The 22,659-nt window shown below is 50.1% G+C and overlaps 1 protein-coding gene across 2 annotated transcripts in view; it reads left to right on the top strand.

Annotated features, from left to right (window-relative positions):
* The window catches only part of Tbc1d22a (TBC1 domain family member 22A), a 334,236-nt gene that overhangs the window by 86,000 nt on the left and 225,577 nt on the right, over positions 1-22,659 (top strand). For both annotated transcript variants that reach the window (XM_026394283.2, XM_026394282.2), the window contains exon 5: positions 20,082-20,152. In XM_026394283.2, coding sequence (XP_026250068.2) covers positions 20,082-20,152 — 71 coding nt within the window. The remainder of the gene's footprint in view (positions 1-20,081; positions 20,153-22,659) is intronic.

Genomic DNA, 22,659 nt, shown 5'->3' with positions numbered 1-22,659 from the left:
GAATTAGTGATGCTCACTTAGCTCTGGGAACGTCGTCATGTCATGGAATGGCACACTTCAGACTTCATGGCATGTGAGTCACGTCTCAATGAAAGAGTTGAAGGCATGCCTTCTAGCCCTTTCTGCGGGCATCTGGAGGGATTCAGTAAAGGCTTTGCCCTCAGAGAGGTTCCTGTCCTTTGGGTCAAGCAGGCAGTGATTTCAGGCCTTCCCACCTGATGATGGGGTGGCGGTGGGTGTCTCTCCTGAGCCACTGTGCAGGTCCCAGAGCACCTTCCATTGCCCCTCTCGTCTGTAGAGACCCACTCAGCATGAGGGGCTGCACCTTGCTTAGGCTGAGTGCCAGAGGCCCAGGGATTTAGTGCAGTGATCAGAAGTCTACAGCTTGTCTTCAGAGGGGAGGAGCTGCCTGTCCGGGAGGAATTAGAAGTGGGCTTCTGACATCTTGGTGGCCTCCCTAGCTCTTCCTTGATAGTAGTTGGTGAGGGAGGGACTAGGTGGTGGGGTTCCGGGTTCAGCACGAAGCAATAGCTGGGTTTAGGCCTCATTGGTGCACATTCTTTAGCTCCTCCTGTCAGAAATGTGAAGCTGATAACAAACGTGTGGCAGTGAGAAGCTGTGGCAGTGAGCTGGCGGGCTCTTCTCAGAGCCCCTCGCTTTGTGCATTGGGCATTCTCTGGAGACAAAGAGTCTCCTGCTTGAATGAATAGTCCTAGAGTGTGTGGCGCTGTGGTGGGACTCTAGGGCGTGGCGCAGGCCACCTCAGCCTCTCTTTCACTCTCAGAGGTGACACTCAGCTCTGCAGCCCTGAGGGTTGTCCAGGAGTCAACTGTGCTTCCCTTGTGCGATGCATGTGCTTGGCTGTTTCCTGGGATGCTGTGGGAGTGAGAGCTCTGCTGTCTGTTGCTGGGCTTGTCCTGCTCAAAGCAGGAGGAGGAATACAGAGACAGGGTGCCTGAGCACCACGGATTCTCCATCCTCTCCTGTCGCCCTCCTGAGAACTTTAGCAGTCTTTCCGCAGACCCCAGGGAGGCACCGGCATCTATACCCATGTCTTTGGTGCATTTTTAGTGATGCTGAGTCCTTACTCATCGTTTTGAACTTCAGCAGAAGTTATGATGCTTCTGGAATTCTCTTTGTGTAGTTGGGATCCTTACATTTATCCGAGTCTCAGTCATCCACGTGAGTCTGCTGCTGGAGACACCCTCCTGGGTTCAAGGTGGGATGGGGGCTTGCTGTCTGGCCCTGGCTCTGCTGGGCCCCTCCCTGTCCCTAGGCTGTTCCCTTGGCTTCTTTGCTTTCCCTGAAGGTGTTCCTGACATAGATGCCCACCAGTTCTCATGCTTACCCCTTTTCTCTCTGCACTCTGCTTGCACCCCTGTTCATGATCATTTTGTCTTGCTCTGCATTCCTGGCTGTACTGTGAGCTCCTCTGAGGAGGACGGTGCTCTGGTCATCTCCCCATCCTCTGCCTGCCTGCCTGCCTGCCCTGAAACTTTCTGTGTCTCTGCTGACTGAGATCCGTTCTGGTGCTGGTGGACTGACTCCTGCTGGACTGGGAGATGGCTCATTTACCTGGCACCCCCAGAGCTGCTCCTTTTAGGATTGTGATTCCTCTGCAGGGATCTGGTATCTGTTGCCACCTTGCGGTTCAATCCTTTGAAGGGCCCTTAAAGACTGACCGTGTAGCAGGCACATGTCTGAAGATAGGTGGAGGCTTACGGGGGGATGCCCTGACCCTGCTCTGGCTGAGCTCCCTGCCCTTTCTTTCTTTCTTTCTTTCTTTTTTTTTTTTTTAATATTTATATGTTAGTTGTAGTTGGACACAATACCTTTGCTTTATTTGTTTTTATGTGGTGCTGAGGATCGAACCTAGGGCCTTGCATGTGCTGGGCAAGTGCTCTACTGCTGAGCCACGACCCCAGCCCGCCCTGCCCTTTCTTGTTCTGGTCTCTCTCAACCCTGTGAGCCTTTCCTTCCCCTTCTGTACTTGCTCTAGCTCTCTTCACTTTCTAACCTGCAGGAGTGTCAAAAGCAGCTGAGAGGGGCAAGGAGATGCCTTCTTCCAGAGTGTGCTGTTTCTTATCACGGGAGGGTGGGCCTGAGGATTGGGGAGAGTGCTCCTGTGTGTGGGTGCAGGTGCTGGTGTGTGCAGCCTCCGCCTGCCTGTGCTGTGCCCTTTAGGTTGGCTGCTGCCTCTCAGGCTTTTCCTCCAGTCAGGAACAGAGGATCCCTCTGAGAGTTTTAGGGTTTCACCTGCAGCTGCTTTGAAGGATGGAGTGAGACACATAACTGTGCTGTGCTGTTTCCCACAAATCTGGATTTTACTCCTTTCTTTGTGCAAACAGGTCTGTTGGAGGCCCCCAAAGGCATTGCATTCGCCCGGCTGCACTTAAGCTGAACAGGAGCCAAGCAGTTAGTTGAGCCTCTTGTTTTTTTTTTTTTTCAGAGTAGAAATTAGAAGTTTATTAAAGGACAGCAGAAAAGACTTCTCCCGGAGGAAGAAGGGGACCCAAGAGGTGGAATCCAAGCCTCTTGTTTTATAGATGAGGAAACTGTTATTCCAGGGGTTCACTGATTCAGCTGATGTGCTGAGCACTCGCTGGAGACAGGGCCTCGAGCCAGGCCAGGAGACCTAGCCTGGAATGCATGGGTGCCAGGGCTTCCGGGCTTGGCATGGGTAAGATGTGCTGACCCTTTTCTGCCTATGGGTAGCTTTTCTCAGTTGCTGGGTTTGCCTCTGAGGCATTCTGCACCAGCACATTCTGGAAGGTTTTCCTCCCTGGAACTTCAGTGGCCTTCTGGTGTGTCCTGTGCCTGGTCCACTCCCTTCAACCTTCACACCCGTGTTTGCCAAAGTGAATTTCTCAACTTCTCTTTAAAAGTATGCTTTCGTTTGCCTCGGAGTCCTCTGTATTGCACACTCCACACTTGTCCCCAGTCTGTGTGTCTTCTGGAAGGGCCCTCTGCCTTGTCTCCCAGCTCGCCATGTCGAGTGTGGTAGAAGGATCATGGACTTCACTGAGAGTCAGGATGCTCGGTCTCTTTCCCTTGTGTTTACAGCAGATGGGAGCTGCCCTTCAGGGCAACAGACTCCTGTGGAAACCACCCCTGTGCCCAGGCTGCTCTCTGGCATTAGTAGTTTTCCATGGGCCTTCCTCTTGTCTGTCCTCTCCCATTTCTCTCCTCTTGCACTAAATCGCCTGCCTTCTGACTTCTCGTGAGTCATAGATGTCACTGATCTCTCTTATCCAGGATAAAACTTGGAGGTCATTGTCAAATCTTGTCTCTCTTTGTCCCCAAGTCTAGTCACTATGCAGGCCTCTCTGTTCTTGTCTTTTCTCGGTGCCTCTGTGTTGGCCCCTGCGATCTTTCCTTCTGCCTGTGGCCTGTCCTTGATCATATCTGCCCACACCTGGAAGCAGCCTTCCAGCCAGTCTCCTTATTTCCCCTCCCTTATGATGCCTTCCGTGCACCAGCAGGAGGTAAGGCACTTTGAAACTCTGCTTTCCCCTCTGCTTTAGAAGCTCCTGTGTCTTCTGTTGGTGTTCAGTGACCTACTTGTCCTTCTGTCTGTCTGGATGTGGGAACCTGCTGATTTCTGGGTGTTTGTTGTTAGTATCTGCTGGATACTTGGGAATAGTAACTATTCAAACATGTGCTGAAATAGATAGCGCTGATGACACAGCAGACAGCACTGCTCTGTTGTTAGTGACAGCAGCAGGAGTTAATACTCTGTCCTTGCCAGTCTGTGTCTTTCTGCCCATTTCCTGTGTTCTCAGTGCCACCAGGAAGCCTTCTCATCCTCTCGCTGTCTAGAGCGCATGCCTGAGCACAGGTCCATCGTGGAAGTGCTGGCCTGAGTGTTGTGCCCTGCAGGGCTGCTTTGAAGAGCATGCTGGGCCGCCCCAGCCTGTGTGTGCTGCAGGTGGGATGGCCACCTTCCCAGAACCCTTGTTCTTAGCCCTCGTGGGTGGGCACAGCATCTCGAGTCTCCCCACCTTTTTTGTATTTCGAGTAGTGAACATTCCTAGCACCTTGTGCTGCAGTGATAATGCCGAGGATTAGTCTTCAGGGTGGACCAGACACAGTTTGTGTCCTTGTGGAGCTTGTGATCAGGCACAGGTGGGCCTGGGGACAAGTACAGCTGATACTGGGACACAGGAAGTGTGCAGAAGGCATAGGGTCCCCCAGAGAAGGGAGGAAGTGGTTGCTCCAGTGTGGGGTGAGAGTGGCGTGGGTGCCTCCTGAGCACCATGGCGGGATCGGCAGTGTGCTGGTGAGTGGATACCAAAGACAGATGGGATTCTGGATGGAAGCACCCTGGGGTGTGCTGTAAAGAGAGCCTGACTGTGCGTGGGTTGTGGGCCAGCAGGTGAGGTCCGGGTGGGTCCGTGGCATCCCAGGGCATTGCATGCCAGCCAAGCTTCACTCAATGTGTTACCTTTGAGGCACGTGGGGGCTGTGGGACTAAGTGGCTTTGCCTTTGGAATTACCTCACATTTACCCAATGTTGATTGAGCTGATGATGCACAAGACCCTCTGGCCGCTCAGTTTCCAGCTCCCAGTCATGTGTGGCATCTGGGGGTGTGTTCGCTGTCCCCTGGAGCCACAGGAGGAACGCAGGTGCAGCCAGAGAACCCTTCAGCAGAGCTGGGAACAGCCCCTGTCTTCTATACTTCCACAGGGTCCTGGTCCTGGGGGCCTCTCCTGAGGATGTGGTGTCGGGGAACTTGGAGCAGGCAGATGCAGGAGAGCTAGTGGAAGGGGTGGTGATGGCCCCAGGGTCCTAGTGCCCATGGTGAGATCTATCCCTGGAGAGTCCTAGCAGCTGAGTGTGAGTGCTGGTTGCAACCACTCTGTCCTGGACCCTGCCTGTTAGGGACTAGAGTGCCCTGCTGCCGGGTACTGTTGGTGGATTGCTGACCTGCGGGTGCACTGGATCCTGGACGTGCACACCCACTCTCATGCTCTTTGCCCCTCAAGTGACAGGTGTATAAATACAGGATAATGTTGAAATTTTTGAGGCTCTGGGCCTGTCTTCAGTGGTTCCTATTGGAAAGGAAAAATGTCAGCCTGTAGCTTCCAATTTGTTTGCAGGGATTTAGCTTTTTAACATGAAGTAGTAGTAGTCTTTCCTTTAATTAAATGCCATGCAACATTGGCCATGGGATCAATGTATTGAAGGGAAAACCAGTGTAATTAGGCCTTGTGAAGTGACTAGCAGACCATCAGGGCTCTCCCAGTGGTGGGGGAGCTGGTTTCTGGAGGTACAGACTAGTTGCACTTTGTTTTCTCAGCTGTAGACTTTGAAAGACTAAAGATTTCCTTTAAACATTTTGGGTCTCCAAAATACTTGTTTTCCTTTAAACACTTAGATCTCCTGTTGGTAACTGTTTTAATTTAGGATCTTAAAGATAGAGAGCACCTTTCCGTCGTTGAGGAGGGACATTAGGTGGACATGAGAGTTTATCACCTAAACGTCCTATGCAGAGGTGTGTGTGTGTGTGTGTGTGTGTGTGTGTGTGTGTGTGTGTAGGGGGTTTAATAGTGACACAGGAGAAGGGGAGAAAGTGACATGGGTGATCTTGGCTCAGTGCCTTCACTGGGGTCCAGTATTTTAGTTGGGGCATCTAGAATGAGCAGGCATGAGTTCCGTGGGTCACTTTGTGATGGAGAAGTGGTCACTGGGGAAGGTCTACATAGTCCATTCAGGGTACGGGGTGAGTGGGGATGGTCAGAGAGGATGCAGGTTGCTGTCCTATAGGAAGGTGGTCACTAAAGGTGGTTGTATAAGGCAGAGATCTGGATGGACACATCAAGGAGCTAGCGGGAGGCAGAGAACTGGAAACTGCCCAGGGCGATAGCCCTGCTGGCCTAAGAAAGTCCACTTGCATTCAAAATGGAGCCAGTGCAACGTGAGGTTATAAGAATTTGCTACAGCCACAAGTGAGCATGCACCTAATTTAATCAGTTCCCTGTCACTAGACATTTAGGTCACATCTTTTTAAACTGTAAATGATGCTTCCGTGACCATCTATATGCATGAGTGTCTGTTTGCATGTAGGTGATTCCTTAGGACAGAGCCCAGGAGTGGTGTCACTGGCTCAAGGGCTGTGGGCAGTTTAGAGGAGGCTGGGTTGTGTTCTGGAGAAGCTGTCTGGGTGAGGTCTAGCTGTAGGACAGCCTCCAGCCCTATCTCTTGCTTGGTGAAGGTGGTATGTTCCCTGAGCTCCTGTGTGTGCAAGGTCCCTATGTGAGGGTGCCGTTGGCATTGCTGGATTATGGCCTCTTAATGAGTGGGTTTGGTTTGCCTGTACCAGCCTAAAGCCCTTACCACTTAGCAACCCAAACCAAAATCCAACTGAGCAACACATCCACTTGTACGAGTCCTTCGGGAGGTTTGTGGTTAGTGTATTGAGGACTGGGATGTTGCTGGGTGGGTCCCGGAGCTCTGTACCATTGTTCCCCCTGGGGACCAGCCCTGTCCAGACTCAGACCTCTCCTTCCTGTGCAGGGCCGTTTGCTTGCCTCAGGTCTGATACACAGGCTGCATGCCAGAACCTGTTGTTGTCACCACCCCTACTACTAAGGGCCTCTGTTTCCACCCCTTCCTGGGAAGGTGGGTGGGCTGTAGATACCATTTTAAACATTCCTGTTTTGGGGCTGGGGATGTAGCTTAGTGGTCGAGTGTGTGCTTAGCATGTGAAAGGCCATAGGTTCAAACTCCAGCTGAAAATTCCTTATTCAAGTCATCTGGAAACATCTTTTTTTTTTTTAAAGTATTATTTTAGTTGTAGATGGACACAATACCTTTATTTTATTTATTTGTTTTTATGTGGTGCTGAGGACTGAACCCAGTGTCCCACACATACAAGGTAAACGCTCTACCGACTAAGCTATAGCCCCAGCCCCTTAGAAACATCTTTAGAGAGCTGTAATCCACATACCTTACAACCCCCCAGTTAAGGTCTACGACTCAGTGGCTTTTAGTGTTTGCAGAATGTGCAGTTAACATTTTTAAAAGAATATTTTTTAAAATTTTATCTCTTATGTGGTGCTGAGGATCGCGAACCCAGTGCCTCACACATGCTAGGTGAGCGCGCTGCCCATGAGCCCCAGCCCCAGCCTGCAGTTAACATTTTTACTGCCTCAGGGAGAAACCATGTGCCTTGGCAGTCCGCCTGTCCCAGCCCTGGGCAGCCACAGCTCGGCTTTTTGCCTTCGTGGATTTGCCTGGGGACTTTCCTTGTGGGTGGAATCAGGTCATCCCCAGATGTGTTTGTGAGGCTTGTCCTTGTTACGGCACTCACTCTTTTTTCTTGTTCAAATATTCCATAGCAGTGTGGTTTGGGTTCCCCAAAGGCCATGTGTCCAAGGCTTGGTCCCCAGCGCCACTGCTGCGAGGCAGTGGAAGCTTTCAGAGGTGGAGCCTCGTGGGAGGTCTTCTGGACACTGGGAGTGTGCCCTCATGTGGGTATCTGGACCCTGACTCCCTCTCGGGAGGTGAGTGGGTTTGCTTCATGGTTCTGCCATGATGTGCTGTCTCACCACAGGCCCCAAACAACAGATCCACCTGGTCATGGGCTGAAACCTCTGGAATCATGAACCTTAATAAACCTTTTCTCTTTTTAAGCTGATTTTCTCAGAAAGTGAACATACATGCATGCGTTCATCCATCACTGGTTGGCAGATGTCTGGGTATTTCTGCTTCTCGGCTGTTCTGAGTGACGCCACAGTGAACGTTCAGTATGAGGCCTTTATAGGTGTGTATTCCTTCTCTTGAGCATGTGTCCAGGAGTGAGGATTGCTGGGTCACATGGCAGCTCTGTTTAACCTTTTAAGGAGCTGTCAGACTTCCACAATGACGGCACCATTTTTCATTCTCACTAGTTGTGTATGAGGGCTTCGGTTTTCCTGCATTTGAGAGCTGTGCCATGTGTGTGGCATCTCCTTGTGGGTGCGATTTCCTTGGTGGCTGATGGTTTTGGGCATCTTTCACACTCATGTTGGCTCTCTGAATATCTTCTGTGAAGTATCGCCTGTTCATATTCTCTGCGTGTTTTAAGTTGGGTTTTCTTTCTTTCCTTCCTTTTTTTAAAAAAAAAAAAAAAACAACTTAATTTTATCTGTTTATTTTTATGTGGTGCTGAGGATCAAACCCAGGGTCTCACACGTGCTAGGCGCTAGGTGAGCACTCTACCACAACCCCAGCCCAGGTTTACTTTCTTTTTTTTTTTTTTTTTTTTTTTTTTAAATTTTTTTTAATATTTATTTTTTAGTTCTCAGCGGACACAACATCTTTGTTGGTATGTGGTGCTGAGGATCGAACCCGGGCCGCACGCATGCCAGGCGAGCGCGCTACCGCTTGAGCCACATCCCCAGCCCCCAGGTTTACTTTCTTATTGATATGCAAGACTTCTTGTTGGGGTGCGGTGCTGGGGTCAAACCTGGGCTTGAGCATGGCTAGCAGATGCTCTCCTGATGAGCTGCTTCTGTTCTTATCCAGGACTCTTGAGGCTTAATACTGTTTTTCTGGTTGGTTGCTGTGGGGACCCAGCTGGAGTTAAGGGGCAGCAAGGACTTGGCTTTGAGCCGGCAAGTTTCACTTCCTGTGCCCTCTGCTCCCCCTTTCCTCAGCTGCCATCCGTGTGCATCTCAGAGCTGAGCTGGGCCTGAGCACCATGTCGTAGACTTGCATGGAGGTAGCCAGGAGCAGGCACGATGGAGACATTCCAGAGCTCCCCCTCTGACGGTTGGTCGGTCGGAGAAGCTGCTACTGCAGAAGACTGTTGTGCAGAGGGGAGGTTCTGCGCTGTTGTGGTGGAGGGGCACACTTCCAGGCTTCTTGGGAGGGCGCCTCCAACTTCACCTGTGGAGGGGTTAAGGAGCAGCTGGGCGCTCCCCGTGCAGAGCACAGAAGAGTGAGTCCCTGCCCTCTGCAGAGCAGCTTGTGTTTAACAGGATTCCTTTTCCCTGCTGTGAACGAATTGGGTGTGTTCACTCAGTAAGTTAAAAAAAAATAAAAGAGAACTCTACTTGTGGTAAATGGGACTATTAAAACTAGCAAAACGAAACAGAAAAAACAAGTGACAAGAGAACTTCCTGGCACCCTGTGCAGTAAGCCGTGTGCAGCACAGGGGGCATGCTCCTGGGCACCAGTCTGTGTGTCCACTTGCACTGCCCCTCCTGTAGGAGACAGCGGCTCACCCTCTGCCTTCCTGCCCTGCCCTCCCTCTAGGCCATTGTAGCACCCCAGCCAGGGACGCCTGCTAAGGCCTTTCTTAAACTCTGTGTCACTTCCAAATGGAGTTTCTTTCCATTTGTTACCCAGAAGCTGCTTGAAGGAAACAAAAAGACTTAGGTAAAAGAAAAAGTGAAAGATTGAGAAAATTTTGAAAACTTTATTGTTAATTGTAGCAATTAAGACTCGTCAAGCTTGGAGTTCCCGACTATTGAGAAAAGCGGCCAGGGGATGGAGCCCCTGCCTGCCGTCCAGTCTTCTGCAGAACAGAGGCCAGCCTCTTCTGAGCTGGGAGACGTGTGCGGCTGTTCTCCCTTGCTGCAGCTTGGCCTCTGGGTCCTGCAGAAGGAAATACCTTCCAAAAGGATGACTTAACCACCTCATGTGGAGGAGGAGAAACGGCTTCCCTCTGCTCGCTCTGTGGAGGTGAAGCTTGACTGAGATTCCCAGGCCTGGAGAGGCGAGAGCAGGTGCATTTCTTGGGCTCTTCTGCTCCCTCTGACAGCCAGCCAGTCTTCCACGTTCACAGACTGGTAAGGAACCAAAGACCCCACGTAAATGGTAGCACCTATGGGTCAGTAGCCTCTATTTCCTCCTGTTTTTCACCTGAGAAAGCCAAGCAACCTTCTCTAGAAAGCCTGAGAGTGATGGGGTGGCAGTGATCTGCTTTAAGGTGCACCTGTCATGCTTTGGGGACCTTGGGTGCTGGTGGTATTCCAGAGCACTATTGTGGGCAGCCCCAAGCTGGGGGGAATCTTCCGCAGCTCGAGGACAGGGCCAGGCCTGCAGAAGGCTTGCCTTCCTTGTACACTAAGTTTGAGTGACTAGCAGTGCAGGGGCTGCCTCGTGTAGGTCCCATTGTGTCCCTGTCATTTGTGGTTGCTTTGAGCCTCGTAGGTAGATGAGTCAGTGCTCAGCAAATATGGCAGACCTCTATCCAAATGCTGCTATTTTTTTTTTTTCTTACTGAAATCCACATCTTGCGGAGCTGGCCCAGAAGCAGGAGAAGTAGTTCATGTTTCTGTGTGTTGTGTCCTGCACACTGTGCCCTTGGCCCCTTGCCATGTACCGTACTTGATTATTTTGGGTCACATTTTAACTTTGATCTTAAGTAGTCCTTGCGCCTGGTTTGCAGAATGAGGTAGTAATATGAGGTTGGCTGAGGAAGTACTAGGTCATGACCCCTCTCCTGGAGCCCATCTGCAGGTGATCTCCCCTTTGTGTTTGTAAATGCTGCACCCCCAGAGCAGATTGTCATAGTTTCACCTATTTATTGACTTTCTACTTTGGAAGAAGGGTACACTGTCCTCTTCTGTGCACCTGCTCAGTATTACCATGGCATGTTTTTGGTGAAGTTGGGATTCATTGTGCTGTTGTGATGGTATCTCTGGTGGGGGAATGAGCCACCAGCACTTGTCCTGTGTAACTTGTTCTGCTGCAGTGGTTAACCCAGGCAGTCTGCCAGTGAGGTGGGCGATGCCGTATGTGGGGGCATGCCCTGCTGCCTGGGAGTGCCGCTCTGCTATGGACCTCCGCACAACCCTTTCCCAGGGTCTTTTGCCAGCCCCTGGCAGGCAGGGAGGCTCTGCCTTCTCTGCTTTCCATCTTTTGTGCTTCTCTGGGCATCTCCTGCCTTATGCCCCTGTCCTCATTGGTAACCCATTTCCTTTACTGTCCTGCTGATGGGTTTGGGTTGGGGAGTGGACCCTCGGTAGCAGCCCGTGGGTACCTTTCCTGATGACCCTGCTTCATAGGAGAGTACAGATCTCTCCTGGGGCCCTTGTGCTTCTTTATTTTTATGACTCTGGTGCACGTTGGCCAGTAGTCCTATTTAATGCGGGGAACATGGGCTGACCAGTGGTCAGTGTGTGTGACTGGAAGGCCCATGTGTGGATGCAGCTGCTGGCGGGCAGGGCTACATTCCAGGCCATCCTGCGTAGCTCTGGGAGGGACACATGGTCTTGTGCTGGGTGCCCAGCTCTGTGCCCAAGGTAGCCGCACGCCCCTGCTCTCTTGGACTGTTCGCCTGTGCTCCTCGTATCTCCCAGCCACTGCTGCATGAGTTCTAAAAGTCAGAATCAAAACCACTTAAGAAAGGACGAGTGGTAGGAAAGAAACAGCTTAAATTTTGTGTTGATTTTTCAGTTATTCTTGGCTTTCCAGAAAAAAGGTGCTTGTAATTGTGAGTTCTTTGCGTACACCATTTTGTGACAGATCCCTGGTTCAGTCTTAGATCTGGTTGTTTACATCCAATTAGAACAAATGAGTCCTAGTCACTCTCTGGTCTGGACTCAGAATGTGCTGAGTAACCCCCTCTGTTAGCATAACAGAACGTGCCCTTCATTTGTGTAGAGCATGGCACATTTCACAAATGCTATTCCTTGTGACAATTCCGTGCCTCTGGTAGTTGAAGCTCAGAGAGTGGAGGGGCTGAGCATTGCCTGCAGGGGCTTTGGCCAGGCTGGACTGTGACCAGGACCTTTGAGCTGTGCTGCCACTCTGCTGCTTCTGGAAGAGTGTCCCTTCTGGTGATGACCCAAGTGTGAGGGTCCTGTTGAGAAATAAAGCCTTCCTGGTTGATGCAGGCCAGCATGGAATTGTGGTTTTGGTGTTTTCTCATAAAAATACTTCAATGTTTTATTTTTCAGAGAGCAAATCTGTTGTAGAGAGTAAAAAGAAAATGTATTTCTCATTCATTTTCTGCATATTTAACTTTCTTTCGTCAATTCTCTTAGAGCTGTAGTGATATTATTGGCTGACTCCGGATGCAGGGGCAGCAAGCTGACAGGAAGGCTGGTGCTGTTATCACAGAAGAGTTCAGGCACGGTGATCATGAAGAAAGGGCAGCTGTGCAGGCTGGGAAGTGCAGGGTCTGGGTGCCAGCTTGTAGTGAGGGTTCCCACTGTGTCCTTGCAGGGCACACGGGAGGTGGAAGGGCAAGAGGAGACACGCTGTGCCCTCCCATGGCAGAGGACAGGAGAAGGAAGCCTGGGCAGGAGAGGGCCTTTCCAGGGGTTCCCATCCTCTCAGAGAGTGGAGCCTGGTGGTCTGCACACCACCCCAGGCCCACCTCCACCTGCTGCATTAGAATTGAGTCCCAGCACGTGACTTTCTGGAGGCCACAGGAAAACTCAAACCACAGTGAAAGCCAGACAGAGCTTTAGACACTAAGAATTGGGGTTGAAATAAAAGGAGAGAAGACCTTAGGCCATGTGAACCTAATGCAAGGAAACTAGCTTGCCCATAATTCATCAGAAAGTGTAGACTGCAAGACAGAGAGCTGTACGGAGACCAAGAGGGATGCTTCATAAGAGGGTCGATTTATTAAATGGGTAGACAAGCCCCAAATGTGTATCCAAATGTGCTTTATTACACACAGAGTAAACATTCACAGACAGAGAGAAAAGGACAAGTTCATGATCACTGAGATTTTAACACCCCTCCCGGAGCAATTGATATCGTAGATAAATTAAAGATATGAAGATTTGATTAGCACTATCAACTGTCTGGATCTGACTGCTTTATAGATTGCTGTCTCCATCAACTGAAAATGTTCGTTCCTCTCAGGATACACGACACAGGCACCACGTGGACCATGTGCTAGGCCCAGACAAGTCACAGCAGAGACCACAGTGTTGGAAAAGCCCAAAGTTCATCTGATGGAATGCTTTTAGAACTCAGTAGCATAAGATGTCCAGAAATCCTCCAATAATTAGAAATGTATGTGTGTACTTCTCAGTAACTTATGGATCAGAAAAATCATAAGCAAAATCAGAAAATATTTTGAACTCAGTGGTAATGACAGTTCATATCAAAATTGTGTGATACAGGTAAAATAGTACTTGGGGGAAAATTCAGAGCTTTAAATGCCTGTATTAGAAAGTGAAAAGGTGTCAAAGCAGTGATGGAAGCCCTACCTTAAGAAACTAACAGGAGAGCTTGAGCCAGGTTCTGGGGTGCAGCTGGGCAGCAGAGGTTGGCCTCGCATGTCAGCCACATACACATGCAGGCTCCAGAGCACAGTAGGAGAAGGATAGCCCTCTCGTGAGGGCGAAACAAACTAGAGCGTGACTGAGCAAGACAGGAGTCTTGAAAGCTTAACGCTAGTTTTATGAAAAGCAGAGGAAAATGTCTTGGGAGAGGGGCTGTTACTACAGAGCCTGCAGATAGTAGACAGATAGCAAGGGGCATATGTGCAAGTGTGTGCCTATACATTCCAGAATATTCCTTGAAAGATGCAGCCTAATAAAACCAATTCAAGGAAACAGAAAGCTATGGTGTCCCTTGTTGGTTTAAAATATTAATTTGCAGTAAAAAAAGCTGTCACACATGAAAATATTGGGGCCAGATGGCTTTCTGTGCTAGTGAACTTTAGCAGACTTTTTAAATTGGTGCATTGTAATTGTACATAGTACTGGGCTAACTTGTAGGTACGTGCTCATATGTGCACATAGTAAAATTTCCTTTAAAGAAGGAGCAGTGCCAGACCTCCAAGAACTCTTGGAGAGGGCTGGGTTGTGGCCAGTGGTAGAGCACTTGCCTAGCACACGTGAGGGCCTGAGTTCGATCCTCAGCACCACATAAAATAAATAAATAAAGCAAAGGTGTCATGTCCAACTACCACGAAAAATAATTATTAAAAAGAAGAAGAACTCTTGGAGATAGGGGGAGGACTCGGTGCTGCTTCATTCAGTTTTTAAGGTTCTACGACCCTGTTAGCAAAATCTTGTGAGACATTATGAGGGAAGGGAGCCAGGGGCCACAACTGTGAACAAAGAGTTCTTTAGAAATGTCACATAATTGATTTTCATTTCACGCCATGGATGATCTACTGGCTAAAGAGTAGCTTTCTTGTTATAGACAGAAAACTGGACCAAACATCTGAAATAAGTTTTCTCAGACATTGGCCAGTAGGTAGTGCAGACTGATCTGAGACAAGGGCAGTGAACTCCGTGAACTTTGTGGTCACCCAGGCTGCTGTGCATGAAGCGGAACCTGAGTGAACCTGGCACCTTCCTGAGTTGAGGAATTGGGAAGGGGAGTTTGGGAGGCTGAGCCGCCTGGAGCAGGGTCCTGTGCAGGAGGGAATCAAACGTAGGAAGAGCCCGGGTGCGCACAGAGGATGCCCTCGATCCTTGCCTGAGTGCTGATCTGCTCAGCAGCAAGGCTGTCCATGAGCTGGGGAAGCCACCATAATGTCCTCTGGGGACAGTTTCCAGAGCTGCAGAAACTGAGTGCTGGAGAGCACGCGTGGGAGCGGGGACCCCCCACACTCCGCCCTCCCCTCCAGTGCCTCCAACACTGTCCTGCAAGGTGAGAGCAGGTTGGCTGGCAAGGGAGAAGCAGTCACAGGCCCGTCCTGTTATGGTAGAGGTGATAAAGGTGGTACCTGGCACATGTGGCATTCAGCTGCAGAACAGGAGAGCATGATCACGTCAAGAGAAGAATCCGTCACCACAATAAAACCGAACAGCACAGGAAGGGGCAGATAAAAGATCTCAACCCGCACTACCCCAAAGTTATAGAAGTTGCCAAAAAGCGTGCAGGAGAATCTGTTCAGTGATTGGTAGTTATCACTGAATTGCCTGTTAAAGCCACAGTGTGATACCATTAACACTGACTAAAATGGCTGCAAGGAAACAGATGGACGGTGCTGTTTTGACCAAGTTATGGAGCAGTTGAAACTTGGGGACATTGCTGGTGGGTAGTGTGAAGTGGTATAGCCACTCTGGAGAACCTTCCTGTGGACTCCTCTCCTCTTTCTAAAAGGTACAAAGATGAAAGAACATACATCTGCCTCGTGGTCCAGCAGCTATACCCCTCGTGTTTGCCTGAGAGGAACGAAAGTGGTCCCACCAGCCAGAATGTTCACAGCATCATCTTCAGGCTGAAAACCTGTAGCTAACTCAGGTGTTAGGAATAGGCGAATGTGTGGCCATACTGTGGTACGTGTGTAGGGTAGAGTGCCGAGTCTGCTTTAAAGAATGAACTACTGATAACCTGCAACACATGTGGCTTTGGCAGACACATTTTGAGCAGTGAGTAGGACTTACCCTGCATGACTCAAGAGGGCAGGCCAAGCTGACTGTGTCAACGGGGGCCAGAAAGTGGTTAGCTCAGGGTGGGAGCAGGGGTTACTAGAAAGGCAGTTAGGAATATTCCAGTTGACAGGGTGACTTTAGTATTTCTGTTGTATGCAGATTATACTTCAATTTAAAATATCAACAGCTCCCCCAGCCAGCCACAGCCCACCTGCCTCCCACAGGCAGAGGGACCTTTGGACTTTCTCTCCTGGCTCCTACTATGGAGCAGTCACAAAGCAGCATGTCAGGGTGGAGGGCAGCAGAAGCGTGGACTCTGATCTCCAGGAGCTCCTGCTCTGCCTCAGGAGACTGAGGACACAGCCCTGCAGGTGGCAGGCGTCCGTTCCATGGGAGAGGGGAGAGGGCAGGAACCATATGTGTCTTTGATCGGCTAGGATTGAGCCTGGGCCCAGAACGCTGGAGCCTGAGAACCTGGTGAAGAGGGGTAGATGCTGCAGGAAGTTCATAGTTTTGTAGAGATAGGGGAGAGCGCCCGGTGCAGGGGAGTCTTCCTGGCCTTGACTCCCTTCCTCGACCCTCTCTGAGGCTAGTGGTGCTGCAGAAACTCTCAGTGCTTCTGCACACTTTTCTCAGTTATTCTCCTTTTACTTTGTAATTAGATGCATTTATTCTATATCCATGCTAAAAATACCTTTCTTTTCTATGGCAATACTGTATTCCAGGCTTTGGATATAGTAGGATTTCAGTCACCTCCCTGCTAATGCTGCTTCTAATGCTGTCAGCATGACATTGCTGAAGTGACATCCTTGGGTATAGTCCTTGCATACTCTAGGAAATGTCCCTGTAGAGTAGCTGTCTTGGAGTAAAGGTGCTGCTCAAAGATTATAGACCGTCAAGAGTTGACCAACACAACTGGCCTACCAGTGTAGACACTGCCTGTAAAAGAGTGGCCGTTGACCCAGGGTGGCTGTCGGTGATGGGTGTTGTCACTTACAGTCTTACCAATTTATTTCTGACAGATTTCTTGTTTGAATTTGTGGTTCTTTGGTCACCATCAAGGACAGCGTCTTTTTCTTGGTATGCTCTTTCGTCATTTCCATTTCCTTTCCTTTTTGTAGGGGCTTGTTTTCTTACTTAACATGTGCTTTTTGTATGTTAATGCTTTTTGACTTTTTATACGCTGCTTGAATGTTTCAAACTTGTCATTTGTTGTTTTAACACTGTAGTGTCTTGCTATATAGTCACTTTTGAACTTTTATATCCTTAGTTTGAGAATCTCTTCATAGATTGTGAGATTTGTGTCCTGCCTAGGAGTGCGTTTCCTGCCTGGGGGTGGCAAGATCGCTCACATTTTCTTCTAGTATTGTTATCTTCCTTTACATAGACGTGCCCCTTCACATGGGCCTATTTAGGGTTTTACCCTGTTGCCCCACATCATCATTGCCATTCATTAATGTGTAGTCACAGGTATTGCTCGCATCCTAGCCTTGCTCAAAAGACAGGTTAGTATTTTGTGATTTTTAAGTAATCCTGGCACTTTAAAAAAAATATGCTTCACATAATGGTTGCACCCCACCTCTTTTGCAAAGACATTTAGCATCAGATATGCAGCAATTATGCAGTGGAATTCAGTAATCATTTAGAAATCAGTTTTTGTTTGGTAGGATTAGTGACCCAGTATCCTTTCTGAAAACAAATCCATCTTGGCGGAAGACCATTGGTCGGTGCCCCCTGACTCGAGGTACCCTTTGAATGGCATCCGGTGCTCCTGCATGTGTGGGTATGGTTTGGAACGTTCATGCAGCTTCCTTGGCTTCTCCCAGAGTCCTGTAGTTCTAGTTGCTGTGGCTCTGCCACAGAGTCCTTTATCTGCTACTCAAGGCTGCTCTCTTTCCTCTTTTTGGGAACTTTATTGGATGTTTTCATGTCCCTGTTCTTCTTGGTGAACTTGGGATACACTTGTCAAGTTTCAGAACACGTGCAGCGAGTCCTATTGGAGTGTGAACTGGCTTGGCACAGACGGTTGGTTACGTTCTGGTTTCTAGCCTTTGAGCCGCCTGCCTGTCCGGCCTCCTGTGAGTCGTCTTGCTTTTTGCCCTGAATGTCTTGGCCTCCGTCTTTCTTGTACTGCTGCCCTCTACATTGGGCTTCTCAAGGAGACCGCTGTGGACTGCAGGTCTTGTCTAGTTGCCATTTCTGCAGAGAGACCTCCTGACCTTCCTGACCCTGTGCAATGGCCCACGTACCACCTCCTCTGCCTGTTCTTCTGGCAGTCGTGTGGTTCTGAGCTCACACTGGCTCCGTCTTGGGGAAGAAGGTGAGCTCTGAGCACAGGCTGCCCAGCACAGGCTTCCTAGGTTGCGGCCCGAGTTCCTAGGCTGGTGCTCCTCTGGCCCCGGGCCTGTGTGCTGCAGATGCTCCGTCTCCCTGAGCCTGGCCATGTCCCCATCTGTGACTCTGCGTGAGGCCTGGTGTTGTTAGGTCTTAGGCTGCTGCACCTTGCAGAGGGCAGTCTGGCAGATATTCTCTGTCAAAAACCTTTGCTTGACTCAGAGCTGTCTCTCATGGGTGTCGGTGCCAGCTGCCCTAACTCCTGATTTTTCACAAGGGCCTGTGTGGTTCTGTCAAGCTCATGCCCATGACACTTCCATTTTTCCTGTTGCCCACAGAGGAAAGCTGTCAACTTGGGAAATTCCTTGTGTCTGGCACCTACTGAACTCCGACTTCTACATCTTGGCTCCTCGAGGTTCTGCCTCCTTCTCTTCGTTGGCCTTGTCCTCAGGCTGGTCGGGTCCTAGCTGATGCAGCCCAGCAGCTTTCAGAGGGAGGCAGAGGGCTTGCTTCCAGAGACTTGCCAAGGGCAAGGGTGAAAATACCTTCTGCCCAGGGCTTGGATAGAGTGCCAGGCCATCGTGGAATCCGCCCCTGCTGAGGGTGGCTTGGCTTTACAGCAGGTGCCAATCAGGGGCACCTTTGGAGCAGGGTTGGGTGGGCTCAGCTTGTCCTGGGTGGGGGGAGTAGTGGTCACTGCACAGCTGGTGTTCTTCTAGGAAGGTGGTGAGTGGCCCCTGGCTGGAAGTCACGGGTATCCAGTTAGAAATGACGACTTTCCCCGTCAGGCGGCTTCCGCTCCCAGGTGAAGCAGCAGGACTTCTTATGTTGAACCACCTTCATTCTTAGAGTAAATCCTGCCTATGTGTATTATTCTTTGGATAGCCTGCTGTGTTTTGATCTGCTAAGATTTTTATTTTGATCTTTTTATCCGTATTCACAAGTGAGGTTTGTCTGTGTTACAAAGTCTTTTTAAAGAATGGGAGTTAAAGCAGTGGAAAGATACTGGTATTGAAGGTGACTTAGTTCCTGTGTGCCCTTGGTCAAGTCACTTAACCTCTCTGAGGCTACTATAGTGGTGCACAGCGCTAGGTAACTCAGGCTGCTCTAGGATTGAATAAGATAATATATGTGACACCTCTCTTTAAACATTAAAGCTTCAACCAAGTTAGAACTTCATTTCATGCTGTATTTTCAAGATTTTGACTTCTTGAGAGTTGCTTCTAATGAGGCGACAGATTCAGAGAACATTAATAAATGAGTTCTCTGTGCTTTCTTCATAATCCACAGTCAGACAACCAGGGCTGTGCAAAGGGAGAGGCACTGGGAACATGATTGGTAAACACTATGTTATTGGTGTTCAGATATTAAGCTCCTGTTTTTCATAGTGTCCTTAGGGAATAGGGGAAGATTTGGTATTTTCTGAGATTGCTGTGAATGCATGTCATTGCTGGAACTGCCACCCAATTATTTGGTACCTACTTTACTTAGACTTTCGTAATTGGGAAAAGATGAGATGCCAGGACGCTGTATTTTGTTGATTATATTGCTAAAATCTTCTGTAATCGATTCTTTTATTGCTAGTGTTAATCCCTAGCTCTGAGCTGTTAGGAGAAGACCTTAATGGAATATTGCTAACTTAAATGGAGGAAGTAATTGTGTTGGACTCTGTGGAGTTGGACAGGTGTGAATCTCTGGCACATTGACCCCCTGCTCTGGCTGTTCAGGGCATGTGAAAGGGGCATCATGGGGATGCAGAACTGGCATGTCTGTTGCCCTCACCTGTGGCCCTGAGTGCTCTGTCCTGGCTGAGGCCCCTGTTTCTGGCCTGACTCTGGCCCCACTCCTGCTCCTGACTCTCCTCATCTGTGCGTGTTGTAGAAGCGTCTCTGGTGAGGGTCAGTCTGTCCTGGCTGTGTACAGTATGGCTGTGTCTTTTTAATGCTGTGCAAAAACAAGCTTATCTCCAAGAAGCAAATTCTGTCAAAACCATACTAAGAAAGCCACTGTGTGCAAGGTGCCTAAAAGTGAGAGGTGGGGTGCTACAGGGCAGGGAGAGGAGACGGGGAGCCCTCTAAGGGAATCAGCTTGGGGTGAGGTGGGGCCGGGGAAGGGGGCGAGGGGAGGAAGGAGGCTGGTGTGCAGGTCTTCAATGACCATACAGTGGGAGGACGGGCCTGTCCTGTCCAGGGCAGCTCCAGGGATGCTCAGGTGTGACTTGCAAACACATCCTCTTCAGGACATGAGGGCATGAAAGTGGTGTGTGTGTGTGACCAAGAACAGTGGTGACACCCTTGCTCTGGCATGTCGAGAACAGCAGTCCCTGAGCTCCTCCCTCCCAGGGCTGCTCCTGCTCCGGTTCCGGGCTCCCTGCCCTGTGCACACAGGTGGGATAGTGAAGCACGGGGAGGTCTTGACCTTTATAAACCCTGTTTTTCCTTGTTCCTTTTTTTTGTCAACAGAGGAATTACGGAAGCTGAGCTGGTCCGGAATCCCTAAGCCAGTTCGTCCAATTACGTGGAAGCTTCTCTCAGTAAGTCTCTGCTGCCCACCTGCTCAGCCACTTCGTCTCCTCTCGCGGCACACTGCCCGGCTGGCCGAAGCATGGCCCTCACGTGTCCACCACAGGCCTGCTGCGGCTGTACATGGCACAGGGCTTTGCTCTGCTAGGTGGCATGGTCCAGTCCTTGCCTAATCTGAAGGTTGATTGACCAGGGTGGCAGGACTCGAGGAGGGAACGGCAGTATGTCTTTTCTCAGATTTTCATTATGTAAAAATTCGTCATCATCTGTTCCATCATGCGATGTGGCGAATCATCTGTGGTGCAGATGATTCAGCTCTGAGAACTCTCAACAGCAGTGGGTTTCCCCGAGTGTTTCCTTTTAAGTATTAGTAATGCTATTAGGCCCCCCCACACACAGACCCCAAGCCGATGTTAGGAGGAGTTCATGTTCTAGACTGAAGACTGGTGTCCCACCCTCAGCTGGCTCCATGGTGCCCAAGCTGAGGCCCTTCTGCAACAGTCGGACTGCGCGTCCTTCTCCGGCTCAAGGCAGCAAGTCTCTGTGTGTGGGGCCCTGCCCAGAGCTTCAGAGCAGTTTCCAGTCAGCGTCCTTCTGTTTTCCTTTTTTATTGTTTTTGGAGATAAGTCAATAGGGAACTGTAAGTGTCTACTCTAAATTGGGTCTGACTTTCAGTGTTTAAAAGACTCTTTCTTGCTAATGAGTCTTAATAAATTTGCAGCTTAGTACCTCATAATCCTAAATGCAGATGCAGCTCTGAACAGTGAATATTTATTGATTAAATATTCTCTTGCAATTAAAACTAGACCTGCTGTGATTGCTTATATTTTTGTTTTGTGTTTTTTATTTGAAGGTGTATATCCAGTTTTCCAGATACCTTCCAAGAGAGGTTATCAGCTCTTCAGATTAGTTTGTGGCAAGTTCTTATGAAACCACCTTGAATATCCTTATTGCCACTTAGTGTTTATCAAGGACATGCTCCCTGGGGGGTGTCATGGGAGTTGTTGTGTTCTGGCATTGTCCTTTAGCTTGGTGCGGGTTGTGGTTTGATTCCCTGATACTTTGAGCTGTGCACTGGGCATCAGTTGGCAGAGGAGCAGCAGCAGCAGATGTCGGTGGTCGCACCCTATCAGTGGGTGTGGGAGGGCAGTAGATGTGGGGGTCTGTACACGGAAATCTGGGCAGTGTGGACCAAAGAAAACCTGGGTTTTCGTAGGCACAGCTACTTAACTGTCACTGATTCGGACACAGCTTCCACTAGGAGAAAGTCGAGGTGCACCCTCGTGGTGGGGCAGATCCAGCGCAGCCTGGGGTGACGGGTCATTGGACGTGTAGGACTCAAGTGACTGTCAAGAGCAGGGGATCCGTGGTGGGGCAGTGTGAGTGCGTAGGGCCAGCCTCCTGGGCAAGGAGACGTCACAGCAAGCTCTGAGGCCACTGCAGATTTGCAGAAATGTGCAGGGAGGGAAGACTCATTGGCAGAAGGGACCGAGGTGGACAGGATAGTTCTCAGGCCTCTTTTGGGCCTGAGGTGACAGCTGAGAAGAAGGTAGGTGTCAGGTTGGGAAGGGGCATGGTTCTAGAGGAGCACAGGCTCTCAAGAATGCAGGCAAGGCTTCTGGGACAGTGGGGTGCCCACCTGGCATCTCAGAGGCAGGCCATTGTGGCTTGGGTGAGGGAGACAGGGAGCTCATGAGACGTAGGGGTGTGGTTAGGTGGACAGGGAAGGCTGAGACAAGCTGCCCAGTTCAGGTACCAGCAGGAGGCAAGGTGATGGGATCCAGGATAGTGGAACTTGGAGGAGGCGAGGTGCATCATTGTCCCCCAAATCCTGAAGGTTGCCTGGGCTTCATCCTGAAGGATTTGAGCCCGGAGTAATGAGGCTGTTTCTGGAAGGTGAAGCCTTGCAATGCCCTTCCATTGACTCATCCAGTCGTTTGATGGAGATTTGCTGAGGTCTGGATGTCCGGGAACTGGGTTGGGTGCTGGGGAACATCAGGAGGGAAAAAGATCAAGTCCTGGCTGCCCTGGGGCCTGTAGAGCAGAGCGGGAGTGCCACCATTTTGTTCCTCAGGCTGGCCCAAAGTCTTCCTGCACCCAAGGGTGTCCCTTCCTGCAGGACCTATTTCTGTGTCCGTAGCACACTGCTCGCCCTGCATCTGCTCCTTTATTCCATTATTGAGTGCTCAATGCATGCCAGACTAGACACACATGGGCTCCCACAGAAACAGAGCACAGTCCCCTGGGCCCTGAGCAGGTGATGCCCTCACCACGCAGTCTGGACTAGTGTGTGGCAGCGGGGAGCTGTGTTGGGGGCAAGGGGGCGCTGCTCCCTACTGGGTCTTGGGAGGGGTTAGAGTTCGGACAGGTCCACTGAGGAGGGCTGAGAAGGGAGTCCAGTAGCTGAAGGCCTCAGTTGTGGTCTTAGAGAATGGAACAGGAGACCCAGTGTGTTGGTTGTGCCTCTGCTGAGAATGAGTCCCAGGTGCAGTGTGCTGCCTGGATTCTGGTACCCTGG

This window comes from Urocitellus parryii, chromosome 5 (genome assembly GCF_045843805.1).
Source record: "Urocitellus parryii isolate mUroPar1 chromosome 5, mUroPar1.hap1, whole genome shotgun sequence".
Lineage (NCBI taxonomy): Eukaryota > Metazoa > Chordata > Mammalia > Rodentia > Sciuridae > Urocitellus > Urocitellus parryii.
The sequence above is the reverse complement of the archived record's forward strand: the minus strand, read 5'-3'. Positions and strand labels throughout refer to the sequence as shown.